This window comes from Zonotrichia albicollis, chromosome 3 (assembly GCF_047830755.1).
Source record: "Zonotrichia albicollis isolate bZonAlb1 chromosome 3, bZonAlb1.hap1, whole genome shotgun sequence".
NCBI lineage: Eukaryota > Metazoa > Chordata > Aves > Passeriformes > Passerellidae > Zonotrichia > Zonotrichia albicollis.
The window spans coordinates 34,280,415-34,295,467 of record NC_133821.1 but is presented as its reverse complement, the minus strand read 5'-3'; the positions used below and the strand labels follow the sequence as shown (position 1 = coordinate 34,295,467).

General features: G+C 36.5%; 1 protein-coding gene across 7 annotated transcripts in view; it reads left to right on the top strand.

The window, feature by feature from the left end:
* SYT14 (synaptotagmin 14) overlaps positions 1–15,053 on the top strand; it is a 92,923-nt gene that overhangs the window by 19,723 nt on the left and 58,147 nt on the right. For 2 of the 7 annotated variants that reach the window (XM_074537135.1, XM_074537134.1), the window contains exons 3-4: positions 7,345–7,509; positions 13,931–14,149. In XM_074537135.1, coding sequence (XP_074393236.1) covers positions 7,345–7,509; positions 13,931–14,149 — 384 coding nt within the window. Of the gene's footprint in view, positions 1–7,344; positions 7,510–8,397; positions 9,644–13,930; positions 14,150–15,053 lie in introns of those variants that run through there. The other 5 variants (XM_074537133.1, XM_026791092.2, XM_026791091.2 and 2 more) reach the window with 5 other exon arrangements.

Below are 15,053 nucleotides of genomic sequence, written 5' to 3'. Positions count from 1 at the left end.
AAATCAGCAGGGATGGCAGGCTGACAACTTTTCCAGCACATGAGGATTTAGGAATTAAAAGATTTCTGTCAAAAGTTTAAATCTCCATCTCAGAGTATGGTTTCAGTTACTCCTAAATTCTTTCTTAGATCAGTGGTATTTTGGAGCCAAAGGTCCTCTGTTTCTGTAATTAAATTTATCAGCAAAAGACAGTTTCAGCATGGTATTTTTAAAGAAAGGGGAAAGAATCCTGGAAAAGACAATCTGTAGAGGCAGTACTAGAGCTGCCACAAGCAACTTTGTGCACTTATGGATGTTATTAGTTAATGTAATATATTGAAGTCGGAGGGAGAGATCCACTTTTATTGATCAGCATCTACTCTATTCATCAATCAGACACTTTTTATAACAGTGTTAATTCACTTCATGCATATTGCAAAATCTGAGCTCTTGATAGGCTGTAGAGAAAACTTCAGCTCCTCCTTTTGTTTACAATACTTGAAGTTAGTTTACTGAAACCAAGATCAGTGTTCCCACCATGATATGGAAGGTTCTCAAAACCTTCATATCTATTCCCAGACTAGCTCTCTGTTCCCAGTAGCAGCCAAAGACAGAACAGTCTGAAAATCTTGTTGTTTATATAAAAGGTAGCTGAGAACCTTAATTATTTACAGAATCAAGCCTGAGAAAGCTGCTTTTTTCCCTTAGCTAGATCCCTTCATGGCCTCTTTCTTTAAGCCATGCTTGAACCAGGCTCTCCACAGCAATGAACCAAGCTGGTTTTATCATAAACTGTGAGTTAGAAATGGCTGAGGTCACTTGATTTGTTCAGCCTGGAGGAGACTGAGGGGAGATCTCACTGCAGTTACACCTTCATCCTGAGGAGCAGGCACTGGTCTGTGCTCTGTGGTGCCAGTGACAGGACCCGAGGGAATGGCCTGAAGCTGTGTCAGGGCAGGGTTGGGATGGGTATCAGGACAAGGCTCTTCCCCCAGAGGGTGGTTGGACACTGGCTCAGGTTTCCCAGGTCAGTGGTCACAGCACCAAGCCTGGCAGAGCTCAGGGAGGATTTGGACAATGCACTTCTCTGGGATGGTGTGTGCAGGGCTGAGAGTTGGACTTTGATCCTTTCGGGTCTCTTCCAGCTCAGGGTATTCTATGGTTCTAGAAAAATATTTTATGAAGTAAATGAACTCTATTTAATGTAATTATTTAGTCAAGTAATTTAATTGATTGTAATAAAATCAAATGAACTGAATTTGTTAATTAAAATACATTCTAGAATTTCTTCCTGTGTATAAGAATTCCTGGAATCCAGATGTTAAAATGTGTTTTTCTCATTAGCCCTTGTAATTAGATATTAAGGAAACAAAGGGAAAAAGAAGTTCTGCTTTGTCTCTGTAGCAGTGCATAGTATCCCACAGTCAGGGTTAAGTGACAGAAATGGAATGTAAATACATTGTTATTATTTCTGATAAATTTCCACTGGAATAGGAGTGACAGTGGAGTTACACCAGTGTTGCTTTCATGTACACTAATTCCAGTAGACTTTTTGTGTAAACAAACACATATATTTTTTGCTTAATGTGGCATCTTACATCTTTTTGAAATTAACCCAAAAGTGACATCATGTATTACTTCAGATAATATAAATTTTGTGCGTTCCTCAGTATTTCTTTGAAAGGTCCATTTAAAGGGCATTGTTATTCCAAATAGAACCACTTTCATCCTTGTCTCATTCTGTCAGTCTTGAAAAACGTCTGAGAGGTTCATGTTGCTAGAATTGTTTATAAATTTCTTATTTAGGAAATGTGGTACTCTTTTCAGTTTTGCCTTGGAATTGAATTGAGTTGTCATTTCAAGTTTGTGCCCGTTTGAAATTGCTGTTGCTCAGGGTTGTGTCCTGGATGTCGATACTGGAAGTGTTCAAGTGCAGGTAGCTCATGTTGCAGCGCTTGTAATTTGTGCTGGAGAGCGTGTAAACTTGCTGGCCAACAAAGTGTGAGATGCAGGAGCAGCAAAGCCAGAGTAAGGAACATCAGAGGACTGGCAGAATAAAATGTATTCAGCACAGCATGCTGAGGTGCAGCCATCAGTAGTGGGCCAAGGTAAGAAATCTGTGCTGCATCAGGAAAGGCAAAATGCAGTTTGGAATTGGAGGGGGCAGCATCTTTCTACAGAAAAACTTCAGTTTTAATGTTACCTAAATGTAACTATAAAAGCATTGCTATATGAGATCTAATTGTGTGTTTTAAGTTGAGGTAAAAGACTTTCTGATTTTTTTTTTTTGTTTGGCAAAAGAGAAGAAATAGGTAAACTTTTAGAAGGGAACTACATAATCCAGTGTTTTATATGGGAGATAGAAGAAAGAATAGAACAGGAGTCATGGAATGTCAAGATGTAATGGTGTAAAAAATGAATACCAGTAAAGCATTCTTCTTCAGGACTAAATACAATACAACAGTCCTGTATATTTAAAAGAATTTAAAGGGCTAAAGTATCTTAGACCAAATTGTAAAAAAAACCAAAAAAACCCCAAAACCCAAGTTATAAATAAAACCAAGCTTACATATTACATTTCAAATGTTTTTTGTGCTAGGATCCTAAAGGTAATTGGCGTTTTTCAGGTCATACACCCTAGTTACTTTATTTGTATACAGAAGAGATAGTATTGAATTTGTAAATGAATAATTGAAACATCACTAAGATAACTGTGTGGCTTTGTACATTACTAGCTAAGTGACTGGTATGATGTAGAGTGTGAAAGATCCAAAAAGAATTGATTTATATTAAATAAAGTTTGTGGCTAGATACGTACTAAAATATGAAATGCTTTTAAATTTCATATAAAAAACATTTCATCTTTTTAAAATGTCTGAGGCATTTTGTTGTTTGGTGGTAGATATTTGAAGATGTAATTTTCTGAAGAGTTTGAAACAACTTTTTGAAATGAAAAATTATGTCATAACAAAGAAGTTATTATTTGAGAAACAGGTTCTAATTTGATATTTAAGATGAAGAGATGATAAGTTTCTGTGTTCTAGTACTTTTAATTCTAGTAATGATAACAAAATGGAATTAAAGTGATGTTAAGGTAATACTTCTGTAATGTTTATGACTTTCTATGCCACTTCCATTGCCAGCAATTCAATTAGTCTTGGTAGCTTTGTAGAAAGATGTTTGTTCTTTTAGTATTTCTAAACCAGCCTGATATTATAATGAGTTTCAAACATAAATTCAGAATTTCATTGGTGTTTTTCTTAAGAAGCAAAAACAATGATGAAGTTTATAGAGGTAGGACCTTTGAATTTAAAGGATGACTTTGAGAAAACATTGCCTTCCTACTGCTATCTGACAGTAGAAGCACTGGGAACCTCTGAGTTTTTAAATGCTTTTCATGGTACAATTAATTCCCAGACAACTCTCAATTTATTACAACATGTTTTGAATCAAAGTAATTCTGGTGGTGAATGTGGCATAGATGTATTTTTTATGTAAAAAAGAACTTTTAAATTTTTTCTGTCTACGAAGTATACCTGCTTGATACTTAAGCTGTGAGAAACTAACTGAAGGATTAATGTGATGTATAAAACCTGAATTCATAGATGGGAATCTGTGCACATTTCATGTGGAAAATTGAAGTACATTTTTTTTCCCCTGGCATTATAATGGTAATACTTTACAGGATTTCAGCTTGATAATTTACCTAATCTGTGAACAAGTATTCTAAGACTCTTTACATGAGTGCAAATTGATACAGAAATATAATTTTCAAGTCCTATGTTCACACTGAATTACATAAATAATTAATTAGTTTTGCTGCAGCTAAAGTTTCATTCTTTTTGTAAGGTATCAGCCAATGTTTCTTTTTTCATCCAGAAAAATGTCATCAGATACTGTGTTTCCATAGAGAACTATAAGGCTTTCAGACTGTGCCTTTTTTAACTACTTAGTATCCAGCAAGTATTGGAGAAAAAAAACCCCCAAAGTATTCAGCTTTCGGTTCCTTTTAGGCTGTGGGTAACTTCCTTAAACACATATTTTGATGGATCAAGGCAGATGATTGCTGGGCAACATAAGCATAACTAAAAATTTTAAAAATGCAATTTAAACCTACAGCTTGAAAAGATCAAATGTGACATATGTGGGAGTGTTTTTCCCTGAAGATGCTGTACAGTTAATATATCCTATTTAGAGGAGACTGTCACTGCCCTTTGTTGAGAATCATTCCATGACTGGAATTCAGTTAAATCTCCTGCTCAGAGCAGTGTGGACACTGAATTCAGGTGAAGTTACTCAGGACAGCCTGCTCCACTAATAAAGCAATCATTCTCATAGTTCATTCAAAGGTCCCACGATCTTTATCTGCCTTCTGATCTGTCTTCTTTCTTGCCTTCCCTTCACTTTCTGACTTTTTCTGTGTACCCCAAGTTGGTGTCACACCTTCTTCACGTCTCACACTGATTTCCTCCCTCAACATCATTAACCTGTGCCACCTTCTGCTGCTCTCTCACTTCTGCTGGCCCCCGTGAATTGCAGTCCCTGCCTCTGTGTGTGATAGATGTTATAGCTGGAACTTACTGAAAATGAAGCTTTTCTGTCCTGGGCCCAGTCCCTGCTTTCATTTGGGTCAGGATCAATAATGCAGAGAAAACTGGCTGTTGTTTCAATAGCCTCAGGTATTCTCAGTTATCCATATGCAGTCTTGGAAGGGAGGGGAGCATGCCTACTGCCAGCAGAACTTGGGGAGATTTCATCTGTTAAGTTTTGAGGTAAAAAATTAATATATATGAACTGAGGCTTTTGTCAAAACTCAGAGTGTTCCCCTGTGTGGAAGGATTCCATGAAAAATGGTAAATGGACACCTGACAAACAATAAATGAATGCCTGAACACATGCCAAAGTTCATGATAATTAAAATATTAATTGGGAAAAAATTAGCTGACTTTCTTCTCTTTTCCAGAATAGAAATTCACTTTTCTCACCTTGTTACCCCCCTTGATGCAGCAGGATGTCTCATTTGATGTTGTTGGCAAGCTCCTTTTCATGGGAAAATTTTCAGGGGTAGTTTAGGCAAAATGTTACATGGTCTCTTCTGGTCAGAGGTAAGAAGTGAAAAAAAATATTTGCAGGTTTAGATAGGTCTGGATGTCCAGCTCAAAACAGAAGTGCAAATCTGTCTAATTCGTTTTTCACAGTGAAGGCACATTTCTTTGGATCTTTCTTTCTTTGTCAGATCTGAAAGACACCTGTATAGTAATTTAAGAACAGCACCATGGACACAAATGTTCCCTGTCATCCTGCAAAACTAACTGAGGTTGTGGAATTGCATGTGTTTCTCAGTCAGTACTTTTACATAGATGCATGAGCCCAGATTTACAAAGGGCATATGTCGAATCAGAGAATGATTTCATTTGGAAGGCTCCTGGGAAAGTAATTTACAGTTCAGTCCCCTGCTCAAAGCAGGGATAACATTGAAGTTGGATTCTATAACTGATCTAGGCAATCTGTTCCAGTGATAAACTCCTCTCATTCTGGATTTTTCCTGCCTCATCTCCAATTGGAACTCTTCTTGTAGTTATTTCGGACTCTTGCATCTTGTCCTTTTGTATTGCATCTCTGAATGCTGAGTCTGTTGGCAGCTGTTCTTTAATTCCACTCCTTTTTAAATAGTGAAAGATGTTACCATGTAGCATTATAGTCCTAAAGTGAAGTGGTGAGATCTTGGCAAACAGAATTTGTCAATCTGATAAAGCTTCATAAGTCTTTATTAAATAGAAAAAAAAAATCAACCCCCAAGAATGGGATTTATGTAGTTGAGTGTAGTCTTGCAAAGTCAGGAGGAAGAAAAGTGATGTGTGAAATCCCAGTTTCCATCCAGATTAACGCAGTTGTGTTCAGCTCTGAAATGTGTGCTGTCTGTGTGTTATGGCCATAAAATCCACTCTTAGGTGTTACTCTCCCTGTTTAGGATGCAGGTTTGAGACATAATGTTTCTTAATTGTCAGGACATTAGTAATGAACCAGTTAACAGAATAATTAATCTGTTACATATCACTAGAAATCACAGCTCTGTAATGCTTTACCTGGTTGTTAATTGCATGTAGTTAGAGTTTTATTACATTTTTGCCTATAAATTGCATCCAAATGCTATTGAGTTGCAGTTTTATAACCCTTCACTTTAACCTCCCACCCTACTTCATAATAAATTTGTAATCCTGTCACGATTTTAACTTCTTGCTTCAAGTTTTTGAATATAAGGCTTGTGGAGACTCCACTGGGTTTCCTAAGGGCCTTCCCTATGAGATCCTGGCAGCCTTTATTAATGAAGCAGCTCAGCTTCATTATAGTCTGTGGTCATCTGCACTCCTTTCAAAAGATCTGCCCTCTCTTGATCTTGAACTGCATTTATAAGTTGGTACTTATTTCTCACATTTCCAGATTCTTGTTTTTGCTGCTCTTCTGTATCCTTTTCCCTGCCCACTCTCCTTTCAAATAAACAAATTGCCATTTAAATACTCTTTCCCGTTGCTTCAATTTGCCACATTCATTTGCAGATTTCACATTTCTAAAACGTGCTCCTTGACAATCTTAGTCTTAAATGGTGTAATTGATGTTGTTAGATGCTGGTGGTTGTCAAAGATGCTAAACCTTTCAAAGATCCCCAATACTGCCTTGCAGTTATCTGCTTAATAGCATTTACATATTCTTTATTTTATACATTCTCTGAGACATGTCAGTCTACTTTGGCCTTTTTTTTCCCCCACCTGGGTTTAAGTGTGCTTTACCTCTATTTCATTTTCTGTTAGCTCTTTCTTGGTTCATATGCAAGTGACCATACATGGTTTTTCTCACTCTGTTTTTTGCTCATAAAACATCCTGCTTGTCAGAGGGCTGGTCCCCGAGGGAAGAGGAGCCGGGTGCTGAACATGACAAGGTGGACAGGCCAAGGCTCAGTCCCTCCTCAACAGCACTGTCTCAAGGCTGGCCCTGAGCAGAGGCAGCCAAACCTCCAGGAGATGGGGAGCTCTTAGCTCCTTTCCAGTGCTGTCTCAGGTGTTCCTTTAGAAATCATTGCTTTTGGCAGCTTCTGATAATCTCCCTGTTCTCTGCAGAGACTGTCCAGTCCTCCATGAGAACCTCTTGCTCACAGTGTCTGTCCCTCTCAGATTAGGACCACGTGCTTTCTGTTCTTTGAAAAGATGATTAAGCATTAACTCAGATTTAAATGGTGGGGTTTTAATTATACATGGCATATATATTTGCATCTTCTGAGGTATTTATTAATGATCAATTCTGGTAATATTACAACTTTGCAAGCCTTTACAAAGTTTTAAAAAATTTATTTCTTTCTGTTTCTTTTAGTATCTCCGGAAGCAATTGGATTCCTGTCTGCAGTTGGGGTGTTTATTATTCTCATGCTGCTACTTTTCCTATATATTAATAAGAAGATGTGTATTGAAAATGTTAGTGGTTTCCCAGATCTCGATTCAGGATACACTACAAGAAAGAATTCACAAGATAAACTTTGTAAGTATCCGACATACAGTGTACTAAACTTAATTATAAGAGTGCACGTTTTCACAAGGATGTAGCAACACAACAATGTCGGCTTTTCCTGTGACTGCAGTACTTGAAAGGAGCAAACCTTTGTATCCACAAGCCACAGAAATTCAACAGTTATCTAACCAAAGAGTTTGCATTTACTTTTGGAGAGATACTTCCCTTGCACTCTGAGAATACTCTTGAACTTATTTTAAACATTCCATAATTTTGTATAATTAAATCTTTTCAGGTAAATTTGTGAATGGGATTATTGGATTTTCACTCAGCCTGTTAAAATCCTTCGCCATACTTTTGGAGAAGGTCTTGCTTTTATTCACCTGGAAAATAATTTTAAACAATAATTTTAGTGATAACTTATATCTGACTAACACATTATTGAATATTTTTTAATACAAGGTCTTTAGGGATCATGTGTAATGAAAGAAATTAGACCTTGAAAAAGATACTGAGGGTTGGTAAAACTTTTGTACTGTGAAAATTGAACAGGCTTTGTTAGTTAACTAGAGTGAAAGAGCCAGGCACCAGAAAACAGAATGTAAAATCAAAGAGGCCTTCTTCCCTTCTACCTCTCTAAAAGATGGAGCTAAATTTTAATTTTCAATTTTCCAGGAGGCAAAAAAAAAAGTTCTCCCCAGAAATTGTCTGTCTTATTAACTTACTTTTTTGCTACAAAACAAGTCTTGATATTCCAAAGTATCTTAGCTTATGTAAAAGACAACAGATATTTTGGTGTGATGAAGTCTCTACGATGTGTGTTGTGTTATGTTAAAAGCCTGGTTTAGTGTGACACTGATGAAAATTTAAATGTCTCACAACTTCTTCTTCACAGGTTAGAATTAAAAAAAATTCCACTTCACACAGTTGTCTTGTTTTTGAAAATAATGAATTTTTTATGGCTAGTTGATGCTGCAGTTGGTGAAAGACTATGGTTTTGCTGGTTGATTGTGGCTTCAAGATTTTTATTTAGCTGTTTTCTTATTGTTTGCAATGATAATTGAATGAAAAGAGAAAAGCTGCAACTTCCCCTGGTAAATATATTGGCTTTTGAAATAGAGAAGGCAAATAGCTCTGAAATTGAAGAAACAGAGGTGGTCAGTTTGTGAAAGAGAGGACCTGTCAGTGTTAAGATCTGTTGCTGGATAGGCTGGACAAATGGCGTTTTTTAGAAACCTTCAGCAAAATCTGAGCCTTCCCTCGGTGTCCTCCCTGGTGGACACGCTCAGCAGTGCTGTGGATGACCTGGCCAGTGTTGTTGGCGAGGTTGGCTACTCTGTGGCTGACTCAGTGACAGAGCAAGTAACCAGCATGATCCATGGCCTGCGGGCAGAGGATGAGAGCTCCAGAACGCAGAGCGAGAAACCTGTGGAAGGCAGAGAGGAACACACACCCTCATCAACTCATTCTCAGGAAATTCATGTGAAAACTAAGAGAGGTGCTGCAGAACATGAAGAGACTCATAATTCCAATTCGTTAGATTTTGTAAGAAGTGGTACAAGTCAAGTTGGAGTATCTGACCATGCCTTGAACAAAAACCAGTGCCAGTTAAGAGGCACAAGTCATAATAATCCTCTCAGTGATACAGAAGAACATCAGGATTTGAAGACTGTAGGAGGACCTTTTAGAAGGGAAGTAGTAGGGGGAAATGAGTGTTTTGTAAATGATAAGTTCTTGAAGGATAGTAACCTGAAAAGTAAAAAACTTACAGTGGAGCAATCTATAGAGGAGCAAGATAATTGTTTATATGCAGTATCAGATAATTCTAAGAATCGTGAGCATAAAAAAATCAAACCACATTCACCTGGAGCTGATTTTAAAGATTCTGATAAAGTGCACAGCATGAATGTTCCCCAAGATGTAGAAACAAAGCTTGTACAGAAGGAGAAATTAACAGATTCCAGCTTGAAGAAGATGCACAGTGACCATCCCAGTTGCCTTAATGAAATCAAAGAAAAGAAATCTGAAGCCTTCTTTGACAGAAAAAGAAAACCCATCTCAAAGGATGAAGGCAATGTGTCAACTACAATTGCAAATGAGGGCAAAAAGAAAAACTCAAAGAAATTAGAAAGAGAGCTATGTAATAAGAAGACAGCAGGAAAAGGTGAGGAGTCTGTCAGCAAACTGCATTCTTAAACTTTCCTGAAACTTATGATATTTCCTGCTTTTTTCACCTAATTTACACATCTAATAATAGTGTTTCCTGTCAGTGAAAGGGCCAGGTTTGTTTCAGTGCTTCATTTTCTAATTATGTTGATGTTTCTTGGAAGTTAATTACTTTCCACAGTATAACTTAAAGGAACTGATTAATAAATGCCTTTTCTATGTTCTAACTCTACTCTTTCTTTATACAGTTTTTCTTGCCTTCTCTGCCTTGTGTGGTTTCTGCTGAAAACTATGAATTAATTAATACTGGAAGTTAATACTTGTTCTGTGAAAGTTATTTTAATTTCGTTTATTTTAAAAGCATTGCATATAATGTGCTATGACAGCAAAAGGAATAACTTCTTTTGCATTTACATTACAGTAGATCTTCAGAATATTTCTGGGATATGTGAGGTAATGATTTCAAGACACAATGAGAAATGAGAAACTCAATAAGAAATGGCAATTAAATGATTTTAAGTATAGAAAGAAGTGAATGAGGCTTGTCTTAAAGTTGTAGTCTTACAAGAAAACCTGTGTGTTGTTGTTATGGAGACTTTTTGTGCCGTCCTCAACATCCAGTCTTAGTGTGATAAGGGAGTTGCAACAGCAGTTTGTAAGGAAGAAGTAAAACCTTGCAATTTTACATACGTTTGCACATTGCATACTAAAATTTTAGAAAGCAACACATGCTTTTCCATGTTTCCAGGTGCTGATTCTGTAAAGAAATGAATGATTTCCTAATAGAAACCCATTTTTTTCCTTCAGTTGTGTCTGTTTTCCTTATCAGAAAATTTCAGTTATCTGCTTTGTTGAGTTTTGGTTTGGTTTTGTTTGTTTGGTTTTTTTAAGTTTGAATTAGGAGTGTTTTCCATGTTTGTATGATAAACTATGATCTTATCTATTTCATTGCATAATAATAGATTTGTAAAGTATATTCTCTCAAAAATGGCATTTAGGGTCCATCATAAACAAATTAGTGACTTTCAATAGATTAATAATTGCTCATGACCTGTGTCAGCCAAATAAAGGAAAGGTTTTGCTAAGAACATAAATTGTCTTAGCCAAGTTTCCAAATAAGGTGTAAAAATCAAATGAGAAGTGGCAAGCAAAGGGATTAAACTGAGTTTTTTTTGGTTTTTTTGTTTTTCTTAATGTACAGGAAGCTGCTTTTTCCCGAGAAACTGAAACTTATCTGCTTTGTAATTTTAAAAAAAAAGTATTTGCATGAATAGCTTATGTTTAAACTTTGAGGAGGTTTTTAAGTCCTCTGAAGAGCTCTTGCTTCATGACTTCTAATAATGGTATACATTCTCATTCTTTTATGATAGAAACTGGAGAAAAATTAAAAACCTGCTATTACTGAGAACTTCTGGATGCTTAGAAAAATCAGTGTATTATTAGAGACATAACTTTCAACTCTTCTTTCAAACATGTTGCTGCCGTGTTTTATACTATTCCGTTCTTTATGCAGACTGATTAATGAACCTGATTTCCTATTTGTGAATACATTTCTTGCAATGTTAAAGGAGGCACCTAATACTGATGTCTGGCACTGTATTTTAGGCCTGGTATGCTCTGCTTTAATTATAGTTATGTGAATCTGTAGAAGTTCCAATGTGGCAGGTTTGAACCCTTGGAGGGCTATATGAAATACAAAATTTTACCTTGTGTTGCAGCAAAACACTTAGAAATTCCTTTTTCTGGGCAGCCTTTTGCAGTGAACATGTTAGCCAGAATATATCCTACTTGGTGTGATATTTTCAGTAAATGATCACTGAAATTGAACTTGCTTTATAGCCATCCATAAATGGGAAGAACCATATCTGCTAGACTTGAATTAATAGTCTAGAGCTGAAAGATCTAGTTTCTCCTTAGAGGTCTTTTAAGGCACCATTTTTCCTATAATGAGTAAAATAAGTTGCTGTACACATTGTGTGTAGAGCTGGTAGCCCCACATCCAGATAAGGTTTTCTGACAATTTCCATTGCAAGATCTTATTATGAATTTCCTAAATTATGTGCCAAATTTGAAAGAATTTTGAGGAAATTAGGCATTCTTTCTGTCCGAGATCCTATTGTTTTTTGTTTTTTCCTAAGTTATAGTTTAAAATCTTTAACTGTTTCCAAAAAATAGGTTATGGGAAAAAAACATGCTGGGTATTTGTGCACAAAAAAGAAAAAATAGATTTCACCTCAGGTTTACAAAGATACTGTGGCACCTTTGTGTATTGGAATATGTGCTTGAGATGTGGGAGAGCACTTCTCCCATGTCAGAGATGCCCATGTTCTTCTATGAAAAACACCTAAGTCTGACAAAGTTATAAATTTTTGGAAAGTTTGCTTTTTGAAAAGACATGGTAAACACTTCTTATACTTTGCTTGTTAAATTCACTGACCATCTCATTTGCACTCATATGCTTCATTGTAGGGATTGAAGAGCAGAGCAGGTTTTACCCTGTCTTTGATGCTTGTGGTTACTGATGCACTCTGGGAGTTTGAACAGAAGAATTGAGAATAAACATATTCTATGTGAGGACAGAAACTTCTGAACAAATAGGACCTGATGCACGTGGTAGATTGGGGTTTAAACTAGGAAAGGTGACAGCTATGGAGAGAACTGAGAACTTCATATGAAGGTGGAGAGACTGAAGGTCAAAGACCAAGGTTACATGAGTAGTTGGTTAGGTGCAAGTAAAGATGTTGGGATTGAACAGCCAAAGAGAACAGAGGAAATCACCGCAAGAAACCAAATGTGGGTGCTTGGAACAAGAACTTGGAGTGTGTGGCTGGGAGACAGGAACTTGGCATAGTGTTCTACTTGTGTAAATGTAGCTTTTCAAAAGATTTCTTACCTAAACTTGCAGCAGAGGTTTTTCTGTATGAGTACCAGGGAGAAAAAGACCTCTATGGGAAGTGACTCCTAAAAGTAGGAAGGACAGACCTCTGTAGTACTAAGAGGCAAACACTTGACTGTAAAAGAGATCTAGATGGCTGGCATACATTGAGTTAATTTAATTTGAACTGGCTAGCTTTTGAATAAGCTGAATCTCTCTTTCAGCAGGAATACTCAGCCAGATGAGTGAGACTGACTGGGCATGAAGACAGACACTAATGGGAGTGGAAACACAGATCTGGAGCTGAGGGCATAAAAGCAGGGAGGGGAGAAGCAGTTGAGTGTGGCTGGGTAGCAGTTTAGACAACATTCCCTCAGATTCAGGAGCTGAGAAGCAGCATGATGGGCACCTCAAAGCTCTGCTGGTAATGGAAGTGCACTGGCAAATCTTATACCATAGGTTTGCTCTCAGAGTGGAGGTAATGCTGACTTCTGAGCTCATATGAACTCTTAATGCCTATTAGAGTCTGAGATCTACAGAACCTCTGCAAGGCATGTCAAATGTGGATAGAATCCAATTGAACTTTGGAAGAAGGGAGGAGGAAATCTTCCCTTTACAGAAATAAAAATACAGCAAATCTTTGATTTGTGGGAGGAAGTCATGCTTGAGATGTAGTTGGAAAACGTTGGCCACAGGAGTAGGCACTGCGGAACTGCTATAAAAGAATTAACTAGATAGATTTTTTTCCCCATGTAATTTTTGCTGTTGCCAGATGTCTGCAGTAAAAATCTACATTAATTTCAGTTATTGAACAAGGAGCTGTTTATTGTAAGTTAAATAAAATTGTGCATGCAAACATCTTTCACTAGCATTTTCCCATTTGTTACTGTGAGTTTAAGCACTACTGGGCATAACTATCCTAAAGATTATTTTGTTGTAGGCTTCTTTTTGTAAATCAGTTTCATTTCTGTGCTATGCTACATGCTCACAGCAAAAATCAGTTGGGAATCAGCTAGGATCAGGAGCTGCTTGCTTGATATGTGAGGTATCCAAATGTAATATTGCAGCAGTATTGGATTTCCTTGACATAAATTATTTTAAGCATTTTCCTACTTTATGAAGGGTTTCAAGAATGTCCATGTGCCACCTTACATGAATTGATCTGTTTTTTGTTGAATAAGTGGTAGTGTGGTTTTTTGGGGCTTAATAATCTTTCAGGTCTTCTAGAAAATGAGAACAACTCTGAGCAATTACAAAATCACAATGCTTGTAATTACAACAAGGTATTTTTAAAATATTACAGAAATTTTAATTGAAATGGCTTAAATATCTTCAATGATAACCTCTTATGGTTATTTTCTTGTATTCTATTTTGAGCTGTAGTCGATTTGCTCTATTTTATTCAAACAGACAATTCTTATATGAGTAAAGACCAGCATGGTTCATCATCTGAGAGTGAAGATGAAGCACTGGGTAAATATCATGAGGCCCTGTCTAGAACCCAGAGTTCCAGGCTGCCAGTGGTGGATGGCAGACAGCAAAAAAACTATATATGGGAAACCAGACAAAAATATAGTCCCCTGTCTGCAGAATATGATGGATACAGTAGTGAAGCCTCAATAGATGAAGGTAAGAGCTATTTAAAAGCCTTCCTTTTATTCCAAATTTCACAATTGTGTTCTGGATAAGTAAGTCCAAGATGAGAGCAGCTTGGCTAGCAAATAGTCAATGTCTGCAAGAAATATCCAGACACCTCTTCTATTAGTGCATGCTCAAAAAAAATAAGAAAAGCACACACTTGTATACATTCTTCCAGAGATACTACAAATGATACCATATCTTGTTATATTAAGCTTCATTTAATTTTATCATTATTCATTTCATTTTTGGGGCAATTTAAGCTGTCTTTATTTAGGAAGGAAACATGGCAACTCTTGTTGAATTTGTGGTATTATAAATACAAAGAAGACATGTTATATCTGTACTGATAAGCTGTTCTAACAAAAAAGTAAATGGAATTGGCTATTGGCTACAGTGCATATGGTCATTGCAGTGTGCATTGCTGGAATGTTCTGTATATTTTCTTCTCCTGAAATGACACAAGGAAATTACTATAAAGATTAGATTAATGTATTTTTCCATGGTGGTAAAACTTGGATTTAAACAGTGAATGTTTTCTTACATGCTGTATATTTCTTGATTATTACTTGGGGTGACAGCTTGATGTAGAGGCTGAGAATTCTGCTGTCGATATTTTGTCAATATGCTTTTTGTATTTGAAAGTAGTTGTGTGAGAACTATGTCCATAGCCAGTTTCAAGCATGAAAAGTGAGTTTTTCCTGGACCTAGGGAAAAGTCACATTCTGATACAGGTACTATATTATAGTAAGGTATTTTTGATCTTTCTTTAGTATGTTAAAATGCAAAAGTTTTTTGGTGTTTGATGTTTTCTAATAAAAAGTGGGTATATGTCATTACAAGATATTTCACCTTAAATGTTCTATACAGTCCAGAAAGGCCTGAAAAAATTTAC